General features: G+C 43.5%; 1 protein-coding gene across 3 annotated transcripts in view; it reads right to left on the bottom strand.

Moving 5' to 3' along the window:
- mynn (myoneurin) overlaps positions 1-27,284 on the bottom strand; it is a 103,258-nt gene that overhangs the window by 4,381 nt on the left and 71,593 nt on the right. For 2 of the 3 annotated variants that reach the window (XM_073041747.1, XM_073041748.1), the window contains 2 exons: positions 18,207-18,290; positions 1,928-2,011 (listed from right to left, as the gene is read on the bottom strand). In XM_073041747.1, the coding sequence (XP_072897848.1) occupies positions 1,928-2,011; positions 18,207-18,290 (168 nt within the window). The remainder of the gene's footprint in view (positions 1-1,927; positions 2,012-18,206; positions 18,291-27,284) is intronic. The other variant, XM_073041749.1, reaches the window with a different exon arrangement.

Raw genomic sequence — 27,284 nt, 5'->3', positions numbered from 1 at the left:
CCACAGAGTTTGCTTCCTTATTTCATCATGGCCAATATGGATCCCACAACACCATACACCTGCCTCCTCACCGTATCCTTTGATGTACTGATCAGGGAACAATCAATTTCCACCTTAAGTATATGCATGGACTTGGCCTCTACTGTAATCTGTGGCAGAGCATTCTACAGATTTACAACTCTCTGGCTAAAAGATCTCCTCTTTACCTCTGCTCTAAAAGGTCGCCTATCAATTTTAAGGCTTTGCCCTCTAATTCTGGATAACCCCACCATAGGAAACATGCTCTCCACATCCACCCTATCTAATCCTTTCAACGTTTGGTAGGTTTCAATGAGATCCCCATGCATTCTTCTAAATTCCAGTGAGTACAGACCAAAGTTGCCAAATGCTCCTAATTTGGAGTATTGTGTGCAATTTTGGTCACCTACCTTCAGGAAAGATGTAAATAAGGTTGAAAGAGTACATAGAAAATGTACAAGGATGTTGCCAGGTCTGGAGGACCTGAATCATATGGAAAGATTGAATAGGTTAGGACCTTATTCCTTAGAACGTAGAAAATTGAGAAGAGACTTGACGGAGGTTTACACAATTGTGATGGGTATAGATTGGGTAAATGCAAGCATGCTTTTTCCACTGAGGTTGGGTGGGACGACATCTACAGGTCATGGCTTAAGGATGAAAGCTGAAAAGCTTAAGAGGACGTGAGGGGAACTTCTTCACTCAAAGCGTCGTACAAGTGTGTAATGAACTGCCAGCTCAAGTAGTGTATGAAAGCTCAATTTCAACATTGATGAGAAGTTTGGATAGGTATATGGATGGTAGGGGTATGGAGGACTGTGCTTCTGGTGCAGGTCGATACGAGTAGGTAGTTTAAATAGTTCAGCACGGACTAGATTGGCCAAAGGGCCTTTTTTGTGCTGTACTTTTCTATTTCTCTATTATGTATTGGATGTACTGCTCCTGAAAAGCAACAAATTTCATGACATCTGCCAGTGATATTAAAGCTAATTCTAACATTTATAAAATTATGAGGTATTGATTGAGTTGGTGTATTTTTCAAATACTACAGGGCACTGCTTTTAAGGTGGGGAGTATTATGAGGTATTGATTGAGTTGGTGTATTTTTCAAATACTACAGGGCACTGCTTTTAAGGTGGGGAGTATTATGAGGTATTGATTGAGTTGGTGTATTTTTCAAATACTACAGGGCACTGCTTTTAAGGTGGGGAGTATTATGAGGTATTGATTGAGTTGGTGTATTTTTCAAATACTACAGGGCACTGCTTTTAAGGTGGGGAGTATTATGAGGTATTGATTGAGTTGGTGTATTTTTCAAATACTACAGGGCACTGCTTTTAAGGTGGGGAGTATTCTGATATCTGAAGAATCATGAGGCATGTTTTTGTGGTGCTGCCAGAGATTGGTGGCAGTAGTAGATATGATAGCACTCAGACAGACAGATGAACATGTAGGGAGTGGGCCAAATGCAAACAGATAGGAGGTTAGATTGCTATCATGTTCAGTGTAAACTCTATGGACTGAATGACCTGTTCCTGTGCACTATGGTTCTATTCTCATGAATGTGTGATCACAAAATACAGCTGGATTTTATTAGAGAAATTCCCAGAGAACTGTTCAGAGGAATAGATGATGCCTTCAGATGATTCAGATGATGCCTTCTGGAGGTAATTCAACATGTTGGGACATGATTTTCAGGATTAACAAGAGAAATGAGGTTTGAGGGAGAAATTGGGCAACCCTGGGCCAATCTACAAACATTAGTCCTGATTAGATAGACTGAGTGGTTCCCTTGCTTCCTTCAGTGATCTGTGTTGGGACGGACAGAACAGTTCCCCATAAAATCTTTAGGAGCAGAATTAGGCCACTCAGCCTTTCAGTGAGACCTGGTAATCTGGGAAATACTTACCATGAGCTTTATTGTTGTGTTTCTTTAAATTCTTCACATCAGAGTACGAGTTTCCACATAATTCACAGATGAAAGGTTTCTCACCTAAAAGGAACTCAGAGTAAACTGGATATTTCTACAAAAGATTAGAATACCTCTCCCTTTTCAGAAAGCTGCTATGTCTATATTTCCATCTCTCAGCTCTTTGATAAAATTTAAATCTAGCCCACCTGGGGTGGTCTGTCCCTGCACTGCTCCATCATTGCCTCTTTTATCACTCTATAACATTTAGTAAAGTTACATCTGTAAAATCCCACCATGGTTTCATTATTGTAACGAAACCCAGTTTCCCTCGGGATCAATAAAGTCTGTCTGTCTTTTGTTTTTCGCAGTCTCTGGCCCTTCTGTCCACCCAAGCTCCACAGATCAGCAACCCACTGATTTTTTTAATTACAGGACAGTTTACAGTACAGTGACCAATTAATTTACTAACTGGTACGTCTTTGGGATGTGGGAGTAAACTGGAGACCCAGAGGAAACCCACATACTCAAGGGAAGGAACATACAAACTTGCTTACAGAGGATGCCAGAATTGAACTCAAACTCCAACGACCTGAGCTGTAATAGTGCCATGTTAACTACTATGCCACTATGACACTCTAACTTCATTGCTCAGGATTCATCACAACCAGACTCTTTACCCCTTTCCACGATCCACCTCATTTCTCTTTCTGGTCACCATCCTCCCTACATCCATTCATCGCTAACAGCAGACAGGAACTTGACCACCTTGACTTTTTACTTCCCCATTCTAAACTTACAGCACTTCGTTCACTCAGAAGTAATCCCAACACTAGCAGAGAAGTACAGCACAGATTAACTGACACATGGCCTGCTGAGTTCCCCCAGCATTTTGTGTGTGTTGCACAGCAGAGGGAGGTGGCTAAAAATTGTTTTTTGCACTGGAATCCAGTCACAAATGGTGTGCCGCAGGGTTCGGTGTTGGGACCCTTGTGATTCATCACTTGTATCAATTGATGTGTTTTGATCATTAAGTTAGTGGATGACATGAAATTACTAAGTGCTGTTGACAGTGAAGAAAATTATTGTAGATTACAGGACAATCTGGATCAGTTAGGGAAGTGGACCAAGGAGTGGCAAATGGATTTCAATACAGATAGGTGTGAGAAGTGTATTTTGGAAAGTCAAAGCAGTGTAGGATTTGTTTTACAAATGGTAGGACACTGGGGCGTCATAGAGATGTGCAACACATAAACATGGACCTTGGCCCATCTAGTCCATACTGAAACATTTAAACTGCCTACTCCCATCAACCTGCACTGGAACCATAGCCCTCCCTACCTCTACCATCCATGTACCTATCCAAACTTCTCTTAAATTCAAGCTTGTATATGCCATTTGTGCTAGCAGCTCATTCCACACTCTTACAACCCAAGAGTGAAGAAGTTTTCCCTTGTGTTTCCATAAACTTCTCACCTTTTACCCTTAAGACATAACCTCTGGTGGTAGTTCCACCCAACCTCAGTGGAAAAAGCTTGCTTGCTTGCATTTACCCTAACTATACCCTTCATAATTTTGTATACCTCTGTCAAATCTCCTCTCGAACTTCGACATTCCAAAAAATACAGAACTAATCTATTCAATCTTTCCTTATAACTTAGGTCCTCCAAATATGGCAGCATCCTTGTAAATTTTCTTGGACACTCTTTTAATCTTGTTTACATTTTTCCTGTCGGTAGGTGACCACAACTGCACAGATACTCCAAATTAGGTCTTACTAACATCTTGTGCATAGCCTCGGGATAGAGGGCGCCATCTCAAAACAGAGGTACGGAGAAATTTCTTTAGTCAAAGGGTGGTGAATCTGCGGAATTTGGTGCGACATGCAGCTGTGGAGGCCAGGTTGTTGAGTGTATTTAAGGTCTTGATTGAACATGGCATCAAAGATTACGTGGAGAAGGCTGGGAACTGGGGTTGAGGAGGAGATAGAAAAAAAAGTATCAGCCATGATTGAATTGTGGAGCAGACTCGATGGGCCAGATGGCCTAATTCTGCTCCTACGTCTTATGGCCTTATCTTATACAACTTCAACGTAACATCCCTATATACCCAATCTCTATACACCTCCATCCCCCACCAGGAAAGCCTCAAAGCTCTCCATTTCTTTCTGAACACCAGAACCAACCAGTTCCTCTCTACCACCACTCTCCTCCATCTAGTGGAATGTCCTCACTCTTAATAAGTTCTTGTTTGGCTCTTCCCACTTCCTTCAAACAAGAGGTGTAGCCATGGGCACTCACACAGGTCCCAGCTATGCCTGCCTTTTTGTTGGCTACGTGGAATAGTCTATGTTCCAAGCCTACTTTTCCTACACTACATCGACGACTGCATTGTTGCTGCTTCCTGCACCCATGCAGAGTTTGTTGACTTCATCAACTTTGTCTCCAACTTCCATCCTGCCCTCAAATTTACCTGGCCCAATTCCGACACCTCCTTTCACTTTTCTCGATCTCTCTGTCTCCATCTCTGGAGATAGCTTATCTAATAGATAGATAGATAGATAGATACTTTATTCATCCCCATGGGGAAATTCAACTTTTTTCCAATGTCCCATACACTTGTTGTAGCAAAACTAATTGCATACAATACTTAACTCAGTAAAAAATATGATATGCATCTAAATCACTATCTCAAAAAGCATTAATAATAGCTTTTAAAAAGTTCTTAAGTCCTGGCGGTTGAATTGTAAAGCCTAATGGCATTGGGGAGTATTGACCTCTTCATCCTGTCTGAGGAGCATTGCATCGATAGTAACCTGTCGCTGAAACTGCTTCTCTGTCTCTGGATGGTGCTATGTAGAGGATGTTCAGAGTTTTCCATAATTGACCGTAGCCTACTCAGCGCCCTTCGCTCAGCTACCGATGTTAAACTCTCCAGTACTTTGCCCACGACAGAGCCCGCCTTCCTTACCAGCTTATTAAGACGTGAGGCGTCCCTCTTCTTAATGCTTCCTCCCCAACACGCCACTACAAAGAAGAGGGCGCTCTCCACAACTGACCTATAGAACATCTTCAGCATCTCACTACAGACATTGAATGACGCCAACCTTCTAAGGAAGTACAGTCGCCTCTGTGCCTTCCTGCACAAGGCATCTGTGTTGGCAGTCCAGTCTAGCTTCTCGTCTAACTGTACTCCCAGATACTTGTAGGTCTTAACCTGCTCCACACGTTCTCCATTAATGATCACTGGCTCCATATGAGGCCTAGATCTCCTAAAGTCCACCACCATCTCCTTGGTTATTAGCCCACAGACTCTCAGAGCTTCCTGGACTAAAACTCTTCCCACCCTGTTATTTGTAGAAATGCCATCTCCTTCTCTCAATTTCTCTGCCTCTGCCACATCTGTTCTCAGGATAAGGCTTTTCACTCCAGAATGAAGGAGATGTCCTTTTTCAAAGAAAGGGATTTCCCATCCTCCACCATCAATGCTGCCCTCAACGGCATCTCTTACATTTCATGCAGAAAGGCAGCATCCATTATTAAGGACCTCCAGCACCCAGGGCATGCCCTTTTCTTACTGTTACCAACAGGCAGGTGATATAGAAGCCTGAAGGCACACACTCAGCGATTCAGGAACAGCTTCTTCTCCTCTGCCATCTGGATCCTAAATGGACACTACCTCACTTTTTGTAACATACAGTATTTCTGTTTTTGCACATTTTTAAAATCTATTCAATATATGTAATCGATTTACTTGTTTATTTATTATTGTTTTATTTTATTTATTATTATTTTTTTCTCTCTCTGCTAGATTATGTATTGCATTGAACTGCTGCTGCTAAGTTAACAAATTTACTTCACATGCTGGTGATAATAAACCTGATTCTGATTTTCTTCACCCTTGAAATAGTCCCCCGTAAATTATACCCTGTTGTCCTGTACAGACCCGGGTCACCAGACTTAAATGCCACAGATCTAGCCCTCCACAGACAACTTACCTCCTGGTTCATCCATGGCTTTTAGTTTGAGAATGTATATGAAGTTTTTGTAGGCACACACTCATCTACATTTAATGTTGGTGACAACTACAGCATGCTCATCCAGGCTTGAAGATGAATCTCTCAATACAGTTCAGTCCAAGTAGTCCTGTAAGTGTTCCTGTGCTTCCCTTGTCCCTACCTTCTTGGTCCTCACTACTGGTGATGCAGTCTTCAGTCTCCTGCCTATACTTAGGGAATATTAGTACAACCAGCTGAGCAGACTTCCCAAACTGAGAGTGTGGAATAGCATGGTAGGCATTTTTGATGGTGGTGTAACAGTAGTCCAGTGTGTTGTTTCTTCTGGTACTACAAGTGATTTGTTGATTGCAATTTAGTGGCTTCTTCAGGCTAGCCTGGTTAAAATGATGGTGAAGGCATAGGAGTGTGCTGTTTCATGTATGTTGCTCATCTAGAATAGTGGTCACCAACCTTTTTAAGCCCAAGATCCCCTACCTCAGTCTTAGTGAAAGGCAAGATCGACCTACTAAATCCTTTAGAGAAAAAACAGCTCAGATTGTACTTCCAACTTAAGGCCCTTTATTTGGGCTAATTGTATTTTAATTACAAAAATGCTTTTGTCAAACTTTCAAATTAATTCGACCAAGAAAACACTGTAACTAGCATACCAAACAGGCCATAGCGGCATTGAGCTCATCCAATAACACCTTGAATAACTGGTGCTAAAGCGCTTTTGCTCGAATCAAGTTTATCAGTTTGCCCACCAGTGTCATTACATGAGAAAGTCCACGACCTTCCCAGCCAAGGCCTGCTGATGAATCTCACAGTGATAATCCAGGAAGTCGGGAAAATCAGCGTCATTACGACACAGTGCTATAAAACCAACGTGCACACCGCGCATTGCTGGAGCCTCATCAGTAGTAATTGCCACCAGTTTATGAATAGGGATGTCATTTTCACTGACATTTTTTAAAAACTCATTGTAAATATTCTCACCTCTCGTTCTCTCCTTTAAGTGCAAAAGAGTGAGGAAGTCCTCCTTTGTTGTAAAATCCTGGAAAGCCATTCTGACAAATACAACAAGCTGAGCTGTTTGCATTACATCCAGGGATTCATCGAACTGTTGTGAAAAATATTCACAGAGTGACAAGTCCTTTAACACTTGTCTCTCCACGTCCTCTGAGCAGCATGTTTGCTGGGCCTTCAACCCTGATTTCAGCTCCTCAACTTTCCTGGTATTGGTAAACTTACTGAGACACTAGTATAAGGGGTACGCAAGCTAATGACACTACTGTTTTTGTTTCCCATTTCTTTTACATTTGGGGAATGTTGGAATTTAAAGGGGGAGAAGTGTTGTAATATGAGCATTATAAAGATAAGTTAATACCAATTAGGATTATGGTAATATAGCAAGACTCCCGCTACGGAAAACTGTTTGTAAAGAGAGATTGTTTCCGGGGCTGCAGGGTTTTCCTTCCCATCTTTTCTGCCCAGTGCACACTGGTGAAAACCTCTGTATGTGAATATCGTTTTACCGTCCTAGATAAAGTTGTTCCTTTTGGGCATGAAGTTGTCCAGTGGTCTTTTTTCAAAGTAGAAGTTACTACATATTTGCATCAAAAGGTTTATCAGGCATAATGTATTTGTATATTTATTTTTCATTTTTTTTTCAGGATCTACTGGGAAAGTCTCAAAGATCGATCGGTCGAATGCAACCGACTGGTTGGCGACCAATAATCTAGAGCCTGTTTGACGTTGGCCCAAGAATGTACACTGCTACCAAAATTATTGCAGAAATCTCTCATGGCAGGTAATATTGGACAGCACTTAATTGCAAGATATTCCAAGTTTGTTGAGTAGAATTGGGCCACCACCGATGCATTTGTGCGCCACGAGGAGTTGATCATGAGGCATACAACCCCACCTCTTCTTTTGCGAGCCTTGACAGTCTTAACTTGATGGTATATAGTGAACCTGTCAATTTGAATCGATGTGTCTAGTATGGAAGGGGTTAACCAGGATTCTGTGAAACAAAGGACGCACGTGGTCCTAATGTACCTCTGATACAGCACCCTAGCTCTGAGATCTTCGATTTTATTTACTAGAAGTTTAAGCGAAGTTTGGATAGGCCAACAGATCGTAGAGATATGAATGGCTATGGTCCTGGTGCAAGACTTGGGAGCAGGCAGTTTAAATAATTTTCGGCATTGACTAGATGGGCCTATTTCTATGATGTATTTCTCTATGACTCTATGATTGCCATTCTTATTTCTGCTCCAAGGTCTTATGATTTCTCTATTCTACCATGAATGCCCATAAGAAAATGAGTCTCAAGGTAGTATATGGTGACATATATGTAATTTGTATTCTCTCCAATACAATGCGTACATTGGTATTCTCCATCTTCCTGTACGCATGTGAGACAAGGAACTTGACAGCAGAGCTACAGAGGAAGATATAGGCATTGGAAGTGAGATGCTATCGCAACATCTTGGGCATCTCATACTTGGACCACATCACAAACGAGCAGGTCTGCAAGACCATCCAGCACCACATTGGCCCCCATGATGACCTTCTCACAACGGTGAAGAAAAGAAAGTTGAGATGGTATGGCCACGTAACAAGATCCAGTGGCCTTGCAAAGACAGTTCTACAAGGAACTGTGGAGGGGAAAAAGAGGAGAGGCAGACAGAGGAAAAGATGGACGGATGACATTAAAGAATGGACAGGGAAAACACTTGCGGTGGCCCAACCATGACAGTTGGAACAGACTGATGCAAAGCTTATCATGACAGCACCCCGATGACTCCACCAGGAGTTAAGGGCGCAAGAAGAAGATGTAATTTGTGTAATGGCCTGATTCACATTTTTACTGTTATGTGGTACGTATTTCATTTAGCACCTTGTTCTGCTTTCAGACTGTTTGGGTCATTGTTGAAGATAAGGGATGATGTTGAATGTGTGCCATCCAATTAGTGGGAGGTTTTTCTTGGTGAGGGACAATAAGTTTGGTCTTGGGTTTTTGTTCGAGAGGAGATGGAGAGAGAAGACACTGGGGAGAACCGGTCGTAGCATACGACCCTTTTGTTCAAAATGGATTGTGAGCGACACTTGGAAGGTGGTGCGTGCTTTCACATTGACCAAGGGCCCAGCACATGAGCGACAGAGAAGTTCAAGACGAGCTCCAATTTGCGCACATTTGACTGTTTAATTAGAAAGGGCCCTTTTCTTTTTGTTATTCTTTACTAACCCTTTAGTTAAGATTTATAAACATAATTCCTTTAATTCTGTACATTTAATTGGACTTAGGTTTTTTTTGGTTTGAGAGGAGATGAAGAGAGAAGACAGTGGAGAGAAGAGGTTGTAGGATTTGACGAAGATGGGGGGCGTGAGATTGATTGAGGATCAGCGACTTGGGGAAACTAGCAGCTCCAGCTTGTGCACATTAGACTGTTTCATTAAAATGGGCCCTTTTTTTTGTTCTTTTCTTTACCTACCCTTTAGTCAAATTAAGAATTATAAAAATAAATCTTTTAATTGTATGTGGTGTACTGTCTGTTATTTTGTGGCACTAATTTGTAACAGGATAGCAAATTACACAGTATCCACACAAACAGGGGGTTTGGGGTGGGCTCGCGCCTTAATCTCACAAGTTTTGGGGGGGGGGCCCGGAGATTGTCTTCCCTAGACTTACGCTGCCGAGGAAACCGGGGTGTTTCATTCTGGGGGTATCGTCCAGCATCGATTTCATTGGATGCTGTGTGATTGTCCTGAACTTTGATCCAGTGAGTTCTGTGTTTAAGTCTGTGCTAAACTATTGTCTGGTTATGGTTGCTGCAGGGGTTGAGATGTGGTGTGAATCAATGGACTTACTGGTAATGAATACGTGTATAACCATATAACAATTACAGCACGGAAACAGGCCATCTCGGCCCTTCTAGTCCGTGCTGAACGCTTATTCTCACCTAATCCCAGTGACCCGCACTAAGCCCATAACCCTCCATTCCTTTCCTGTCCATATACCTATCCAATTTTGCTTTAAATGACAATACCAAACCTGCCTCTACCACTTCTACTGGAAGCTCATTCCACACAGCTACCACTCTCTGTGTAAAGAAATTGCCCCTCATGTTACCCTTAAACTTTTGCCCCCTAAGTCTCAACTCATGTCCTCTTGTTTGAATCTCCCCTACTCTCAATAGAAAAAAGCCTATCCACATCAACTCTATCTATCCCCCTCATAATTTTAAATACCTCTATCAAGTCCCCCCTCAACCTTCTACGCTCCAAAGAATAAAGACCTAACTTATTCAATCTTTCCCTGTAATTTAGGTGCTGAAACCCAGGTAACATTCTAGTAAATCTTCTTTGTACTCTCTCTATTTTGTTGACATCTTTCCTATAATTCAGCGACCAGAACTGTACACAATACTCCAAATAGTGAGTGGGGTAGACATTCATATCCCTGACGAATTGTTAATTCAAATTTAAAGCCATAGGAACAGTTACGGTTGTGGAGCGGAGGTTGATAAAATACTGGGCAAAGACTTTGTTTTAGTTCAGACTAGTGCTGACGTAACGGTGGTGGAACTGCCTGGTACTATTAGGGCCCTGGGAGAGTGGGGGCCAAGGGCTGTCCATACTTTCCAGGAGGAGGGGAGTGTAGGACAGCAGGCTGAATGACAAGCCGAGTCTCCGTAACTGGGGAGGGGGACTTCAAAGACTGGTTGCTCTTGTTTCTGCGGAGCGAGGGGAAGGAGTGGTCTGATTTGGAATGTCTATTGAATCCCCCAGTGAAGAGTGAGTCTTCTGAGTTGGTATAAGCCCTTACCTGCCTGGCAAATAAATGGCCCAGTGCCCAGGCAGAGGGTCCTAGCTATTAAATGTTCTCTGGGGTAAAGCCCACCCCCAAGGGGGAAGAGGAGTATGAGACTTGGGCGGAGCAGACCTCTCAGATGAATGACAGTGCTCTGATGACATACAAAGACAGCGATTGGTTGAGAGTTTGCGAGGCCGGGCTGCTGACGTAGTGAGAGCTGTAAAGGCACAGAACCCCCTTGCCACTTCTGCGGCCTATGTGCAAGTATTAGGAAAAGGTGTTTGGTGCGATGGGAAGCCCAATGGAGCTTACGACGGGGTTTCAGAACATGTTTCAGGAGAAGGAGGAGAACCTTTCTGCCTACATTTTTCTGCTAGATTGCTAAGAGATAGAGGGGCCATTCAGATGGCTGAGGTGGATTAGTTAAGAATAGACCAGATAGTGAAAGGCAGCCAGTCCCAGGACCTGATCGGTTGAGGTCTCTGACTGTCTCAGAAGACCCACCCCACCCTCTTGTTTGTTAAGTTGATCAGAGAAGTATGAGAGGAGGAGAATGCGTCTGAGGCTCGGGGTTGGGGGGGCCTCCGTCAGCAGGGTAAGGTCCTTGGTAGTAGACCCCTGCGCTGGTGACCACAGATAGCCCACTCCGAGGAGTGGTAAAGGAGATCATGACAGAATTGAGAACTAAGATGTCCTGATTGTTATCTGCGGGTGCAGTTGCTCTGTACAGTGGAGCTGATAGGGAGGTGGGCCCCCCCCACCGATAGGGATGGACTATGCAGAGCGGTGCTAGTGACCGGGGTCCCACAAGATGGGGAGCAGCCAGTATTGTCTGTCATAACTGTGGTGAAGAGGGACACTTCAGATGGGAAACCCCTCAGAGAGTAAGCCCCCGGATACCTAAGCAGAGAGAGACCCAGTGAGGGAATGGCCTGGCATCTCGGGGGAACACGTTCCCAGCAATATATCTAGGAACACCCTAAAGCAAAAAACCTTATTCCTGAAGGCTTAGTGGGGCCAAGCTACAGGTAGAGGATATGTATGCTAGAGCTATAACTGACATAGGTTTGCAGCTCACTTTGCTGTGCTATTCACTTTACAATCAGTATTTGACACATTTACCATTGACACCATTCAGTGCACTACAGATCTGGAGTCTTAAGTGTGGGTGATTATCTGTATGATAGTTATTTGTCATTGAAGTTGGAGTTTTTGGAAGCAGCTATGGGAGTGGCTGAGGTCCTTGATACATTAGTACTGGTTTGTCTGGACCCCATAGAGAAGGGTGGAGTTTCAATTCTTGTGGGGACAAATACGCCAATTGTGAGGAGGCTAATGGGAGCTTCCTGAGAACATCGTCCGTTCACCCGGTATTTCGAGCTGCTTTTGAGGAAGTTCGTGGTCAGACTGGGCCAGATAATGAGCTTAGACGAGAGACTGTGTGGTTCACCTGGTCAAAACCAGTCGTGTTACAGCCTGGGGAAGTAGTGACAGTGACGGGAAACCCCAAATTTCCCGCAGTGCTTGCGGCTGAGGCCCTCTTGGTGGATGCTCCAGAAGACCATGAAGAGGAGTCGGGCGTACCTGCTGAGGTACTGGTGAGGCCTGAATTGCAGAAACCCTCGGTTGTACAGGTGAACAGGATGGCAGTGATTACCAGGAACACTACGAAGAGGGAGGTCACCTTCAAGCAGGGAATTCCCTTGGCGCACCTCTTCCTGGTGACAGTAATGTCTAGTATCCCTGTGAGACAAGCCGGGAAGAAACTCTCTCTCTCCAAAAAGGGGAAAGTTGACTGCTGAGTCATTCAACTTTGAGGACTCCCCAGTAACTGGAGATTGGAAGAGGAGGTTGATAGGGAAGATGTTGAAGCTGGAAGGTGTCTTTTCTACTGATGAGTTTGATGTGGGTTGTTCCAAGAGCACTCGCTACACCATCCGAATGACCAAATACTTGCCGTTTAGAGAAAGGTCGCAGCGAATGGCCCCTGCAGAGGTGGAAGATGTTCAGTAGCACTTGCGGAAGCTTAAGGAAGCTGGGATCATCACAGAGTCCAGAAGCCCCTTTGCGTCCCCAGTAGTAGCGGCTAGGAAGAAGAATGGGAAGGTACGGATGTGTGTAGACTATAGGACTCCGAACAGGTCCCCAACCATTATACGGTCCTGAGGATTGAAGTCGTGCTGGCCTGTCTGAATGGTGAGAAGTGAGTCAGTGTGCTGGACTTGAGAAGAGGGTATTACTAGATTCCCATGAATGAGGCCAACAGAGAAGACAGCATTTATATGTCCACTGGGATTCTTCCAGTTTGAAAGGATGTCCAGGGCATATCAGGAGCCCCTGTGACTTTCCAGCATGTGATGGAGAAATTGGTGGAAGATATGAACTTGCTTGAGGTATTGGTGTATCTGGATGATTTCATAGTGTTCAGCTCCACATGGGAGGAACATGAAGCGAGGCTACTGAAGGTGCTGGGCCGTCTGAAAGCTGAAGGGTTAAAACTTTCCCAGGACAAGTGCCAGTTCTGCAAGATGTCTGTCAACTATGTTGAGCACACAGTCTCACAAATAGAGTAACTACGGATCCGTCTAAGATAGAGGTGGTGACCAAATGGCTAAGGCCCCGGACTCTGAGTGCTTTGTGCATGTTTCTTGGGTTCTGTGAGTACTATCAGAGGTTCGTGAAGGACTACGCGAAAGTGAGTCACCGTTTCAATCAGCTTCTGTGCAGTTACCCTCCCTTGGGGAAGGAAGGGAGGGGGACAAAAGGAGAGGAGAGTAAAGATTATTTTAGCCCTTCGGAGCCTTTGGAGCAAGATGGGATGTGAAATCTGAAGAGGCCTTTCAGTTGCTGAAGCAGCTGCTGACACAAGCACCTGTACTGGCTTTTGCAAACCCCCGATTGCCAAATGTACTGCATACGGACGCCAGCAGAGAGGGTTCAGGGGGTGTCCTGTATCAGGATCAGGGCACAAGGTTGAGACCTGTTGCATTTATCATTCGGAGTCTGTCACCCTCTGAAAAAAACCAGCCCATGCACAAGTTGGAGTCCCTGACAATGAAATGGGCTATGGTGGATAAGTTAAGTGACTATCTCTACGATGCCAAGTTTGAGGTAAGGACGGCCAACAATCCCCTAACTTATATCCTGACCTCAGCAAAACTGGATGCCACAGGCCATCGGTGGTTGGCGGCATTGTCTGCCTATGATTTCAGTCTGAAGTAGGAACATTGATGCTGAGTAGGAGAGTGTTCCTGCTCCGAGAATGAAAACCATGTGCAAGTTTTCCATCACAGTGAAGGCAGAGGAAAAGCAAGGGCAAGATCGTGCGGTAGATCAATTGGGAGTTTCTGATGGTGCCATTCCACCTGACTGCTCTGAAGACAAACCAGTTGCCAGAATTGAGCCCTGGGGATGTGGCAGCTGCTCAGTGAGATGACCCGGGCATCGGTACCATTTGGTCAGTGGACAAAAAAGGAGACATAGCCCAAGCAGAGAGGATGAAACACACGGCGGTTCCTCCATTATTGAGAGAATGGCCCAGATGGATTGTAACATGAGTGCATTTTAGATCATCCGACATGTTGTGGATGTGTGTGGGCCTTCGTCTTGAAGTAGTGTGGGGGTATGGCTGAGAAATGTCCATACTTGTATTTGTGAATTGTTGTATCGTAAATACATTAGCCGCCATGGTATGTTCGGGGAAGGCGGGTGAGGAGAGGTTTGTTTAGAGGTAAGATATAAAAGCAAAATGGAGGAAAATGTAATCCATTATGTATTCTGCATTGTGTTATTCCTTCAATAAAAATATATTTGAAAAAAATGGCCCAGATTGGAGTTGAGGAACCAGATCCTACATCGGGTCACATTACCTCCGGACCGACCTTGGCATTCCCAGCTGGTTCTGCCTGAGAAGTATCGGAGTATTGTGTTGAAGTCACTTCATGATGATTCTGGCCATTTGGGGGTTGACAAGATCTGTGGATTACTCAGAGATTGCCCCGAATGAAGCCGGAGGTCAAAGTGTACTGCAAGTCGTGCATTCCATGTATACGGAGGAAGATTCTGCCTACAAGGGCTGCTCAGCTGTCCCACTTGCAGAGTGCCGGGTCACTTGACCTCGTGTGTATAGATTTCCTGTCAATAGAGCCAGATGCCAGCAACACGGCGAATGTCTTGGTCATTATGGATCACACCAGCACATATGCGCAAGCTTTCCCTACCAAGGATCAGAGGGTGTCCACGTTGGCCAAAGTGCTATGGAAGAAGTATTTCATTTATTATGACCTCCCCAGGCAGATACATAGATTAGATTGTGAGGACACTCAGTCCTCATTTATTGTCATTTAGTAATGCATGCATTAAGAAATGATACAAAGTTCCTCCAGTATGATATCACAAAAACACAAGACAGACCAAGACTAACTTACAAAAACCACATAATTATAACATATAGTTACAACAGTGCAAAGCAATGCTGTAATTTGATAAGGGCAGACCATGGACACGGTAAAAAGTCACAAAGCCCTTGATAGCCCATCATCATGGAGAAATTTAAGGTGTGCGGTTATATGGGAGGCAGGGTTTGAGGGTCGGCACAACATTGTGGGCTGAAGGGCCTGTAATGTGCTGTACTATTCTATGTTCTATCTCACGTAGACGGTAGAAGGAAGAAAAAAATTCTTCCTGCCATGAACCTTCAGCGCCGCAAAGCTTCCCGATGCAGCTTCTGGAAGCACATCTGACCACATCCAACTCTGAGTCCGTCCGAAAAACTTCGAGCCCCCGACCAGCCCTCCGACACTGAGGACCGAGCACTTCGACACCAGCCCCGGCAGCCAAGCAACAGGCAAAGCCGAGGATTCGGGGCCTTCCCCTCCGGAGATTTTTCGATCGCACAGTAGCAGTGGCAGTGAAACAGGCATGTCAGAAGTTTCACCAGATGTTCCTCTGTGCTTCTCACATCCGTCCCCATCAAATCAGGATTGTGCACGGCCCCTACTTACAGATAACAGATATTCATTCCTGGAGTGGCTGCGCACGCTGCCGTCACGCCGCCATTTTCAAAAGGGACGGGATTTCAAGAATAGGCTCATACATGAGTTACTGAGGGTGCTTGGAGTCGAGAAGTCGAGGACTAAGCCTTATCACCCACAGGGTGAGCCCCAGCCCGAGAAGTTCAATTGGACCTTTCTAGACATTGCGAGACCTTGCTTGGGACCTTGGAGATCAGCAGAAAGAACAAGTGGAGTCAACATATTGGACATCTGGTCCACTGCTACAATTGTACAAAAATGAAGCTACCGGGTACTTGCCATATTATCTGATGTTTGGACACAAGGCGAGGTTGCCCATTGACCTCTGTTTTGAACTGGCGAGGAAGATCTACCATCGAAGATTTATCTGAAGTACGTGTTTGATATGAGAAGGGAGCTGAAAAAGGCTGAGGTCACAGCTGCCAAGCAGAGTCAAGGAAACAAGAGTAGGCATGATTAAATGGTTAGCTTCTCCCAACTCATGTCTGGAGACTGTCCTCATAAAGAATTTGGAGCTACCTGGGAAGCATAAGTTGGCTGACTGCTAGGTGGCTACGCCTTGTGTAGTGGAGAGTCAGATATCAAACATACCAGTTTTCCAGGTGAAACCAGAGGATGGGAATGGATCTGAAAAGATTCTCCATTGGAACCACCTTCTACCTCTGGGACAAGAGGTACATGTTGACCCAGAGCCTGACTTGGACCCTACACCTAGTAAGAGGACTCTGCAACAATGTGGAGAGGCTGAAGGACCAGCAGCAGGAAAGATCAGACTGGCCCCGCCCCTGAATGGGACATGGACTCGGAGGGTGAGGAAATGGTGGTGTGGTACATGCTGTATTTTGCTAACTCCCCATTAAGTGAGGAAGAGATTCCTAACCCTTCTTACACTGGCAAGTGAAATCAGGAGGGTTTCAGCTGGACTGTGAAGGGGATGAAGTGAAGCTCAGCCAAGTAGCAGAGGGATCTGAGTTGCAGGAGGGCACGAGTGAAAGACCAGAGAAGGCCTTGCCATATAGACCAGAAGTATCCCATGGAGTGTCTGAAACTGAAGAAATAGATCATGGGTTAAGAGGTCTCAAAGAATTAGGGGACTCCCAGATAGGCTGGCCTATTTAGCTCTGGGGAAACAGAGTGCTACAGCTATCCCCCTAGTGAGATAAGTCACTACCTGTTACAAATTGATTGGAGGTACTGATGTCACAAAATTCCTTTGAAAACGGTGATCTTAAGATGAGGTGACAAATGATTTCAAGGTCATGAGAACATGACTATTTTGGTGTGAGCAAGAGTGCAATGCCCTGGTTCATATCTTTACTGTTACGCTGTATGTATTTCATTTTGTGTTCTTCTGTATTTCATTTTGGCAGTTCTGTGAGAGCTGCTTGTTTTCAGCCTATATTTGGGTTATTGTTAAGATAAGAGATGAGGAGAAATGTATGCCATCCAATTAGGATGGTCGAATTGAAGGGAGGTTTCTCTGGTGAGGGGCACTAAGACTGGGCTAGCATTTTTTCTGGTTCGAGAGGAGATGAACAGGGAAGATGCTGGACAGAAGAGGTCATAGGATTCGACCTGGAGTGGGAGTGTGATTCGACAAAGCCCAGGGTGAGATCGATTGAGGATTGGTGGCCTGGGGAAACTGTGAGCTCCAACTTGTGCACATTAGACTATTTCATTAAAATGGGCCTTTTCCTTTATTCTTTACTTTACAGACAAACAGACAAGCATACTTTATTGATCCCGAGGGAAATTGGGTTTCGTTACAGTCACACCAACCAAAGATAGTGTAGAAATATAGCAATATAAAACCATAAATAATTAAATAATTAATTATTAACTGACCCTTTAATCAAATTAAGAATTATAAAGACAAATCTTCTAATTGTATGCAGGTTACCGTCTGTTATTTTGGTGCACTGATTTGTAACAGGGTAGTGAATTACACAGCATCCACACAAATAGGGGGTTTGAGGTGGGACCTTGCCTCAATCTCAGAAGTTTGGCAGGGCCGGAGATTGTCTTCCCTAGACTTAAGCAGCTGAGGAAACCAGGGTGTTTCATTGGTGACAATATAATTACTCTGAACTTTGAAACTCTGATGTAAATGTCTGTGCCTAGTCCAGTGCATGAGTGTCTGATGCTGCTAATCCACATCATAACAAACCAACAGAAAAACTACAAGATAACTAAGAATATTGCAGATGCTGGAGATCCAAGCAACACACACAAAATGCTAGAGGATCCAGCAGACCAGGCAGATTCTATGGAAAAGAGTACAGTCAATGTTTTGGATCATTTGGTCCTCATTAAGCACCTTGTCTGAATCATTGTCTATACCTTATTCCAAAGATAACTAAAGTTGATCGGTTCTGCTGAATGAGGATTCATAAACTGGCTCCTAGCAATCGCAGGGATCCAGATTCTTACCTGTATGTGATCGGGTGTGTTTACTCAGCTCTCCTGAAGAAATGAAGCTTTTGTTACACAAGTGACAGCTGTATGGCTTTTCACCTAAGAAAGAAAGACAGACAAACTAAGGTAAAAGAGACAAAATATCAGAAACGGCAAAGGAGGAGCTGGTAAGTGTGAGGGAGTGGAAATAGGGTAGAGAATGGAATCTGTGGGACCAAGAGTGAGTGAGGAAAGGTTACAGGAAATGGACACTGTGGGGAGAACAAATGAGGAAGTACATGGCCTATCAGTAGAATTAAAAGAGGGATTTCTTGCAGATTGGTGGCAGTAATTTAAAAAGGGAGCTTCGAGAGTTAGGCCATTGTACATCGCCTATCAGTGGCTATAACCGGAGCCGCAATCGTGAGTTGAATAGCAGGGCAGGTTCAGGCATAAAAGGGACACACTGCCTAGCAGAGCGGTCATCAATGGAGTGATCTGAGGCAGGGTGGTAGGGCTTTGGCTCATTCGGGCTTCATCAATAACGAGTCGAGACGAGGTAAGTTACCTGTGAGGATTAGAAACAGGAAGTATGTCTGTGAGGCTGGTGTTCTGTACTGGGTGCCAGATGTGGGAAGTCTAGGAGACTCCCAGCCTCCTGGACGGCCACATCTGCGCCAGGTGTGTCGAGCTACAGCTCGATGACCTTCGTCGGGTCAGGGAAAGTGAGGAAGTGATAGACAGGAGCTATAGGCAAGTAGTCACACTGGGGCTTTGGGAAACAGATAAGTAGGTAACAGCCAGGAGAGGAAAGACCAAGAGTCAGAGAGTAATCCTGCGGCTATCCCCCTTAACAATAAGTACTCCTGTTTGAGTACTATTGGGGGGGGTGGGAAGGCCTACCTGGGAGAAGCAACAGTGGCTGCAGCTCTGGCAGAGTCCGGCCCCGTGGCTCAGAAGGTTAGAGGAAGGAAGAGGAAGGCAGCAGTGATAGGGGACTGACTCTATAGTTAGGGGGCCAGACAGGCCATTCTGTGGATGCAGGAAAGAAACATGGATGGTAGTTTGCCTCCCAGGTGCCAGAGTCTGGGATGTTTCTAATCATGTCCACGATATCTTGAAGTGGGAGGGTGAACAGCCAAAGGTTGTGGTACATATTGGTACCAACGATAGATGTAGGAAAAGGGAGGAGGTCCTGAAAACAGACTACAGGGAGTTAGGAAGGAAGTTGAGAAGCAGGACCTCAAAGGTAGTAATCTCGGGATTATTGCCTGTGCCACGCGACAGTGAGGAATAGAGTGAGGTGGAGGATAAATCCGTGGCTGAGGGATTTGGAGCAGGGGGCAGGGATTGAGATTTCTGGATCATTGGGTCCTCTTTTGGGGCAGGCGTGATCTGTACAAAAAGGAAGGATTGCACTTGAATCTGAGGGGAACCAATATTTTGGCAGGGAGGTTTGCTGAGGCTACTGATAGATAGATAGATAGATAGATAGATACTTTATTCATCCCCATGGGGAAATTCAACATTTTTTCCAATGTCCCATACACTTGTTGTAGCAAAAACTCATTACATACAATACTTAACTCAGTAATAATATGATATGCATCTAAATCACTAACTCAAAAAGCATTAATAATAGCTTTAAAAAAAGTTCTTAAGTCCTGGCAGTTGAATTGTAAAGCCTAATGGCATTGGGGAGTATTGACCTCTTCATCCTGTCTGAGGAGCATTGCATCGACAGTAACCTGTCGCTGAAACTGCTTCTCTGTCTCTGGATGGTGCTATGTAGAGGATGTTCAGGGTTTTCCATAATTGACCGTAGCCTACTCAGCGCCCTTCGCTCAGCTACCGATGTTAAACTCTCCAGTACTTTGCCCACGACAGAGCCCGCCTTCCTTATCAGCTTATTAAGACGTGAGGCGTCCTTCTTCTTAATGCTTCCTCCCCAACACGCCACCACAAAGAAGAGGGCGCTCTCAACAACTGACCTATAGAACATCTTCAGCATCTCACTGCAGACATTGAATGACGCCAACCTTCTAAGGAAGTACAGTCGTCTCTGTGCCTTCCTGCACAAGGCATCTGTGTTGGCAGTCCAGTCTAGCTTCTCGTCCAACTGTACTCCCAGATACTTGTAGGTCTTAACCTGCTCCACACATTCTCCATTAATGATCACTGGCTCCATATGAGGCCTAGATCTCCTAAAGTCCACCACCATCTCCTTGGTCTTGGTGACATTGAGACGCAGGTAGTTTGAGTTGCACCATATCACAAAGTCCTGTATCAGTTTCCTATACTCCTCCTCCTGTCCATTCCTGACACACCCCACTATGGCCGTGTCATCAGCGAACTTCTGCACATGGCAGGACTCCGAGTTATATTGGAAGTCAGATGTGTACAGGGTGTAAACTGGAATTGCTGGGAGTGGGAACCAAACTGAAGAGATGGAGGAAGGGGCAGTTGGTTCACACATAGGAAGAGCTTGGAGACAATGCAAGGGGGAGGATAGGCAGATTATAGAGAAGGGACACGCTCAGACCAATGGTTTGAGATGTGTCTATTTTAATGCAAGAAGCATCATGAACAGAGCGGATAAGCTTAGAGCTTGGATCAGTACTTAGAGCTATGATGTTGTGGCCATTACAGAGACTTGGATGGCTTAGCAGCAGGAATGGTTACTTGGAGTACCAGGCTTTAGATGTTTCAGAAAGGACAGGGAGGAGTCAAAAGAGTTGGGGGTGTGGCACTGCTGATCAGCGATAGCGTGACAGCTGCAGAAAAAGAGGAAGACATGGAGGGATTGTCTACTGAGTCTCTGCGGGTGGTAGTTAGAAACAGAAAAAGGTCAGTAACTCTAATGGGTATTTTTTATAGGCCACCCAATAGTAACAGGGACATCGAGGAGTATATAGGGAGACAAAATTCTGGAAAGGTGTAATAATAAGGTTGTTGTGGTGGCAGATTTTAATTTCCCAAATATTGATTGGCATCTCCCTAGAGCCAGTAGTTTAGATGGGGTACAGTTTTGTTAGGTATGTCCAGGAAGGTAAGGTTTCCTGACACAATATGTAGATAAGCCTACAAGAGGAGAGGCTGTACTTGATCTGGTGTTGGGAAATTAACCTGATCAGGTGTCAAGTCTCTCAGTGGGAGAGCATTTTGGAGATAATGATCACAATTCTATCTCTTTTACCACAGCATTGGAGAGGGATAGGAACAGACAAGTTAGGAAAGTGTTTAATTGGAGGAAGGAGAACTATGAAGCTATCAGGCAGGAACTTGGAAGCATAAATTGGGTACAGATGTTCTGAGGGAAATGTACGGCAGAAATGTGGCAAATGTTCAGGGGATATTTGCGTGGCATTCTCCATAAGTACGTTCCAATGAGACAGGGAAAGGATGGTAGGGTTACAGGAACCATGGTGTACAAAGGCTGCTGAAAATCTAGTCAAGAAGAAACGCTTACAAAAGGTTCAAAAAACTAGGTAGTGATATGAATCTAGAAGATTATAAGGCTAGCAGGAAGGAGCTTAAGAATGAAATTAGGGGAGTCAGAAGGGGCCATGCGAAGGCCTTGGCAGACAGGATTAAGGAAAACCCCACGGCATTCTACAAATATGTGAAGAGCAAGAGGATAAGATGTGAGAGAATAGGACCAATCAAGTGTGACAGTGTAAAAGTGTGTATGGAACTGGAGGAGATAGCAGAGGTACTTAATGAATACTTTGCTTCAGTATTCACTACGGAAAAGGATCTTGGTGATTGTAGGGATGACTTACAGCAGATGGAAAAGCTTAAGCATACTGTATAGATATTAATAAAGAGGATGTGCTGGAGCTTTTGGAAAGCATCAAGTGATAAATCTCTGGAACAGGACGAGATATACCCCAGGCTACTGTGGGAGACGAGAGCGGAGATTGCCGAGCCTCTCGAATGATCTTTGCATCATCAAGGGGGATGGGAGAGGTTCCGGAGGATTGGAGGGTTGCAGATGTTATTCCCTTATTCAAGAAAGGGAGTAGAAATAGCCCGGGAAATTATAGACCAGTGAGTCTTACCTCAGTGGTTGGTAAGTTGATGGAAAAGATCCTGAGAGACAGGATTTATGAACATTTGCAGAAGCATAATATGATTAGGAATAGCATAATTCTGCTCCTATGTCTTATGATCTTAAGACTATTCCGTGCAGCAACACGATTGGGAAAAAGTTTGAATCAGTTTGAAAAAGTTTGATTGCTAACAGCAGAATCCTGGCGTGTTCCTCCTCTCGCTAACCCAGAGGTCAGTCCAAATCATAGATCTAGTGTCTCTGCTGTCGAATCAGTCCAGTACAGAGAGGCAGGGTGAGTGGACAGAACCGGTGTTGGATTTCAGTCAGAAAGCCAACCTCAAAAAGTCTAATATGTTTGATGTTACTTCATTTGATTGAGAGATATAGCATGGAATGGGTCCCTCCACCTCTTTCAACTGCACTGCCCAGCAACCCACTGATTTAACCCTTGCCTGATCATGGGTCAATTTACAATGATGACCAACAAACCTACTAACCAGCATGTCTTTGGATTGTGGGAGGAAACTGGAGTACCCATAGGAAACCAATACAGTCATATAAGGAATGTATAATTTCCTTACAGAGGACACCAGGATTAAACTCTGAACTGACACCCTGAGTTTTAATAACGTCGCAGTAACTGCTAGGCTACAATGGTGCCCCATTTGTAGGTACTGCCAGCAGATAAGACAAGAAAAATACATATATTTACATCCAATCATAAAATCTGGAGATGCTGGAAATCCAAGCCACACACACAAAATGCTGGAGGAACTCAGCAGACCAGGCAGCATCTATGGAAAGGAGTAAACAGTCAATATTTTAGGCCGAGACCCTGAAAAGTCAGTGTAAGAAGGTGGGGAAAGGGGTGGAAGAAATACTAAGTAGAAGGTGATAGGTGAAATTGCGGTGGGGGGGTGAGGTGAAGAGCTGGGAAGTGGTGATGATAGGGGAACAAGGAAACTGCAGATGAACTTGAATAGGTACTTTGCATCTGTCTTCACTGGAGGACACTAGCAGTGTGCCATAGGTCCATGACTGTCAGGGAGCAGAGAGGAAAAGGTGCTAGACAAATTTATAGGTCTTAAGGTGGATAAGTCACCTGGACCAGATGGACTACATCCCAGAGCCCTGAGAGAGGTTGCTTAAGAGATAACACATGCATAGGTCATGATCTTTCAAGAATCACTTGATCCCGGAAGGACTGCAAAATTGCAAATGTCATAGAAAGGGAAAAGAAATTATTGGCCTGTTTGCCTAAACTCAGTGGCTGGTAAAGTGTTGGAGTCTATTATTAAGGATGAGAAATCAGGATACTTGAAGACTAATGATAAAATAAATCAAAGTTATCATAGTTTCTGTGAAGGGAAATCTTGCCTGACAAATCCAAGTTCTTCGAGGAAGTAATAAGCAGGGGAGGGGCAGTGGATGTCATTTACTTGGGATATTTAGAAGGCACTTGATAAGATGACACACATGAGGCTGCTTCACTAGATAAAATCCTATGGTGTTACAGAAAAGATACTGCATGGATAGAGGAATGTCACTGGCCCACGAAACTATTGCAAAGTAGGTCGATCCCACGGTTATGCCTAAATCTAAAACTTCCTGGTGGGCTGAGCTCAGGCCTTCCTTCAGCATTTTCAGGAAGACTTGGTCATCCCTCCATGGATTATCCAACCTGGAATACTCCTCATATGCTCAATATTTACATTCTGCGTAATCCATGGCTGTCTCAGCAGCTCTTGGAGTCCCTGCTATTATTGCTCCCCAGTTACTCTCGCCTCCTCCCAGTCACTGTCTCACTTCCTCTTTAAAAGAGCGATATCTTTCTTCATTGTTGGTGCTCCCAGTAGTTGCCCATGTACCATCCTACATCCCCTGGCCCATACAGTCCCACATATTCCTTGGGCACTTCACTTTTACCAACCCATGTATATCTTTAGGGTGCATCTGATGAATTTCAACCACTTCCCCAAGCTTACGCCAGAATTCTGAATTCCCACATGCGACTTTGAGTCAGATCAACAGACAAAATGCTGAGAGGACTTCCGGTGGCTGTAATGGAGTAGGTTGCAGTAGCTACGTGCTCCGAAATTATTCGCTTACTTTGCTGTTTAAACCTATCTTGGTGAGAGCACCATGAGTAGAAAACACTCAAAAAAAGAGACTACTTTAGAGACTTTGACCGAAATGTTTCAACAAATGTCAGAGAAACTCCAAAAATTGGATAAACTGGATGACTTGGAATCCAAGTTTGACTTGTTACAGAATTCCTTCGACCTGGTTAAATCTGAACTGAAAACGCTTAATCGGAAACTTGGAAGTATACAGCAGACTGTGAATGACCATGACATTCGTATTAAGCTACACGAAGAATCTCTGCCGGTGTTGCAGAAGGATATCGAAGGTTTCAAGAACATTTCTAAGGAACAACTTTAAAAATATGACGTGTTACTGAAGAAACTTACAGATTTGGAGACCAGGAACCGAAAGTGCAATATCAGAATTCTTGGGCTTCCTGAAAAACTGGAGGGTAATCAACCTATCGATTTTTGTGCTCAAATGCTGAAAGATTTATTCCCTGATATATTATCGGAACTACCAAAATTTGAGTGCGTTCACCGAGTTACCCCGCCTAATTGGGATCCTGCCAAACCTCGCTCTATTATCATTCGCTCTTATGACTATCAGATTAAAGAACAGATCCTTCGTGAATCAAGGAAGAAACGTATATTACAATTTCGTGATCAACAGTTTCGGATCGTTCAAGATTATCCACCGGAAGTTCTAAGAGCTAGACAGGGTTTTAAAGAGGTCATGTCTGATCTTTTTAAGCTTGGCTGTCGCCTTTCTCTCAGAGATCCGTGTAAACTCAAGGTTACTACTTCTGATAATAAGGTTTCTTGGTTTACGAAGCCTGAAGAAGCTAAGAAATTTGTACATAGTCTCCATGCTCCATTCAACCTTGAGTTGCTTTATGCTAAATGTTTTAATTTCAGGTGCTCAATCAAGTAATTGGCGCTTTGTTGATAACAAAGTTTCTTGGTTTTATGAAGTCTTAATCATTTGTTTGATTAAGTAACTGGCGCCTTGTTATCTTTCAAACTACGCAAAATATGCAGGCAGACTGCATCCATTTTCTCTTTTGCTGTTTTCTGCCTTTATATCGGTCCTCTAATGTTACTTTTTTGCAGCTCTTTTTAAACAATACGTTATATTCTCTCAGTGTTATGTTGATTTTTACCTTCCTTTTAGTAATTTGACTGAAAGTAATTATGTAGGGTGTACATGTAGTAATTACTGAGGAATGAAACTATAGGGTGTTTTGCTTTACCTTAAATTCACTCAGACTTTTCCTATCTTTTGATTATTTATACACCTTTCCGTCTTTTACTGTTTTTCAATAGTATACAATATTCTATATTTCTTATTGCTGGTTTTTGGTTTTTTCATTACTTTGCCATTTTGTCATTTTTTTTTCTCTCCCTTGAATGCCTTAAATTAGTCATGTAGGAAGCTATCTAAACCGCTTCCCTTTCTAATTATCTTCTATTTGTTTCTTTACTCTTTTTTTTTGCACCCGCGAGTATATGTTGTTTTACTTATTGATTTTCCTTATCTGTCTTTCCTTTTTTACTGAGACTAATACTTATATTTTCCCATGGTTTTTTTTTCGTAAATAGTGAACTTATTGACTTTGATATGTTGTTTTTGTGTATGTATATATATATATATATATATATATTTACAATAGTTTATTCAGCACAGCTATACATATATATTTTCTGGAGCCACCGGAGTTTTGGGTTGGGAACATTAGAATTAGTCTTCAGCCACCCTTGGCTGATTTCTCTCTTTGGGGGGAGGGAGGGGGGGAAATGGGTTCGTCCATGAAGCTGATTGGATGTTTTTATTGTTTTATTTATTTACTATCTACATATCTGTGTTTACCTTTTATACATTACTAAAGGATACTTGATGGATTCTTTTATTAATATACTCAGTTTTAATGTGAAAGGTCTAAATAACCCTGTTAAACGAAGTAAGATTTTCTTTTATATCCGGAAACTTAAAACTCATATAATCTTTCTCCAAGAAACCTATATTCGTAAAGATGATATTTCACGTTCTTTCAAAGGATGGAAGGGTATACATTTTCACTCACCCTCTCAATCTAGATCGAGAGGCGTCTCTATCCTGTTAGATCAGAATGTATCCTTTATTCAACATAATGTAATTTCTGATATAAATGGGCACTTTGTTATTGCTTCGGGTAGTCTTGAGAGTAAACTAATCATATTTGCGAATCTATACGCTCCAAATACAGATGACTCCTTGTTCTTTGAATGTCTTTTCTCTTTTCTGCCTGATTTGAATTGGATTTCCTTAGTGATGGGTGGAGATTTTAATTTTTGGCTTGACCCTATATTAGACCGCTCTTCAAGTAAAACCCCTGTCACTAATAAATCAGTCCTACTTTTTAAATCTTTTTTATTTCAATGTGGTATTCTTGACGTGTGGCATTTTTTACACCCCCAAGAAAACGAATATTCATATTTCTCTCAGGTTCATCATATGTACTCTCGGATTGATTTTTTTTTATAGACAGAAACTTGCTTCCACTGGTTCGATCCTGTGATTATAAGGAGATTGCTTTGTCTGATCATGCACCTGTGCTTCTGGCTTTAAGACTACCTGTTTACTTTGTACCAAATAGAAGTTGGTGTTTTAACTTATCATTGTATCAGATAAAAATTTTCTAAAGTTTTTGGAAAACCATATTACTTTTTCCTTTAAAGAAAATTTTAAAGGAGATGCTGCTGGTAATATAGTCTGGGATACTTTTAAACAATAGACAATAGGTGCAGAAGTAGACCATTCGGCCCTTCGAGCCTGCACTGCCATTTTGAGATCATGGCTGATCATCTACTATCAATACCCGGTTCCTGCCTTGTCCCCATATCCCTTGATTCCCCTATGCATAAGATACCTATCTAGCTCCTTCTTGAAAGCATCCAGAGAATTGGCCTCCACTGCCTTCCGAGGTAGTGCATTCC

This window comes from Hemitrygon akajei, chromosome 3 (genome assembly GCF_048418815.1).
Source record: "Hemitrygon akajei chromosome 3, sHemAka1.3, whole genome shotgun sequence".
NCBI lineage: Eukaryota > Metazoa > Chordata > Chondrichthyes > Myliobatiformes > Dasyatidae > Hemitrygon > Hemitrygon akajei.
Note: the sequence above shows the minus strand (reverse complement) of the source record. Positions and strands in the feature narration are given on the sequence as shown.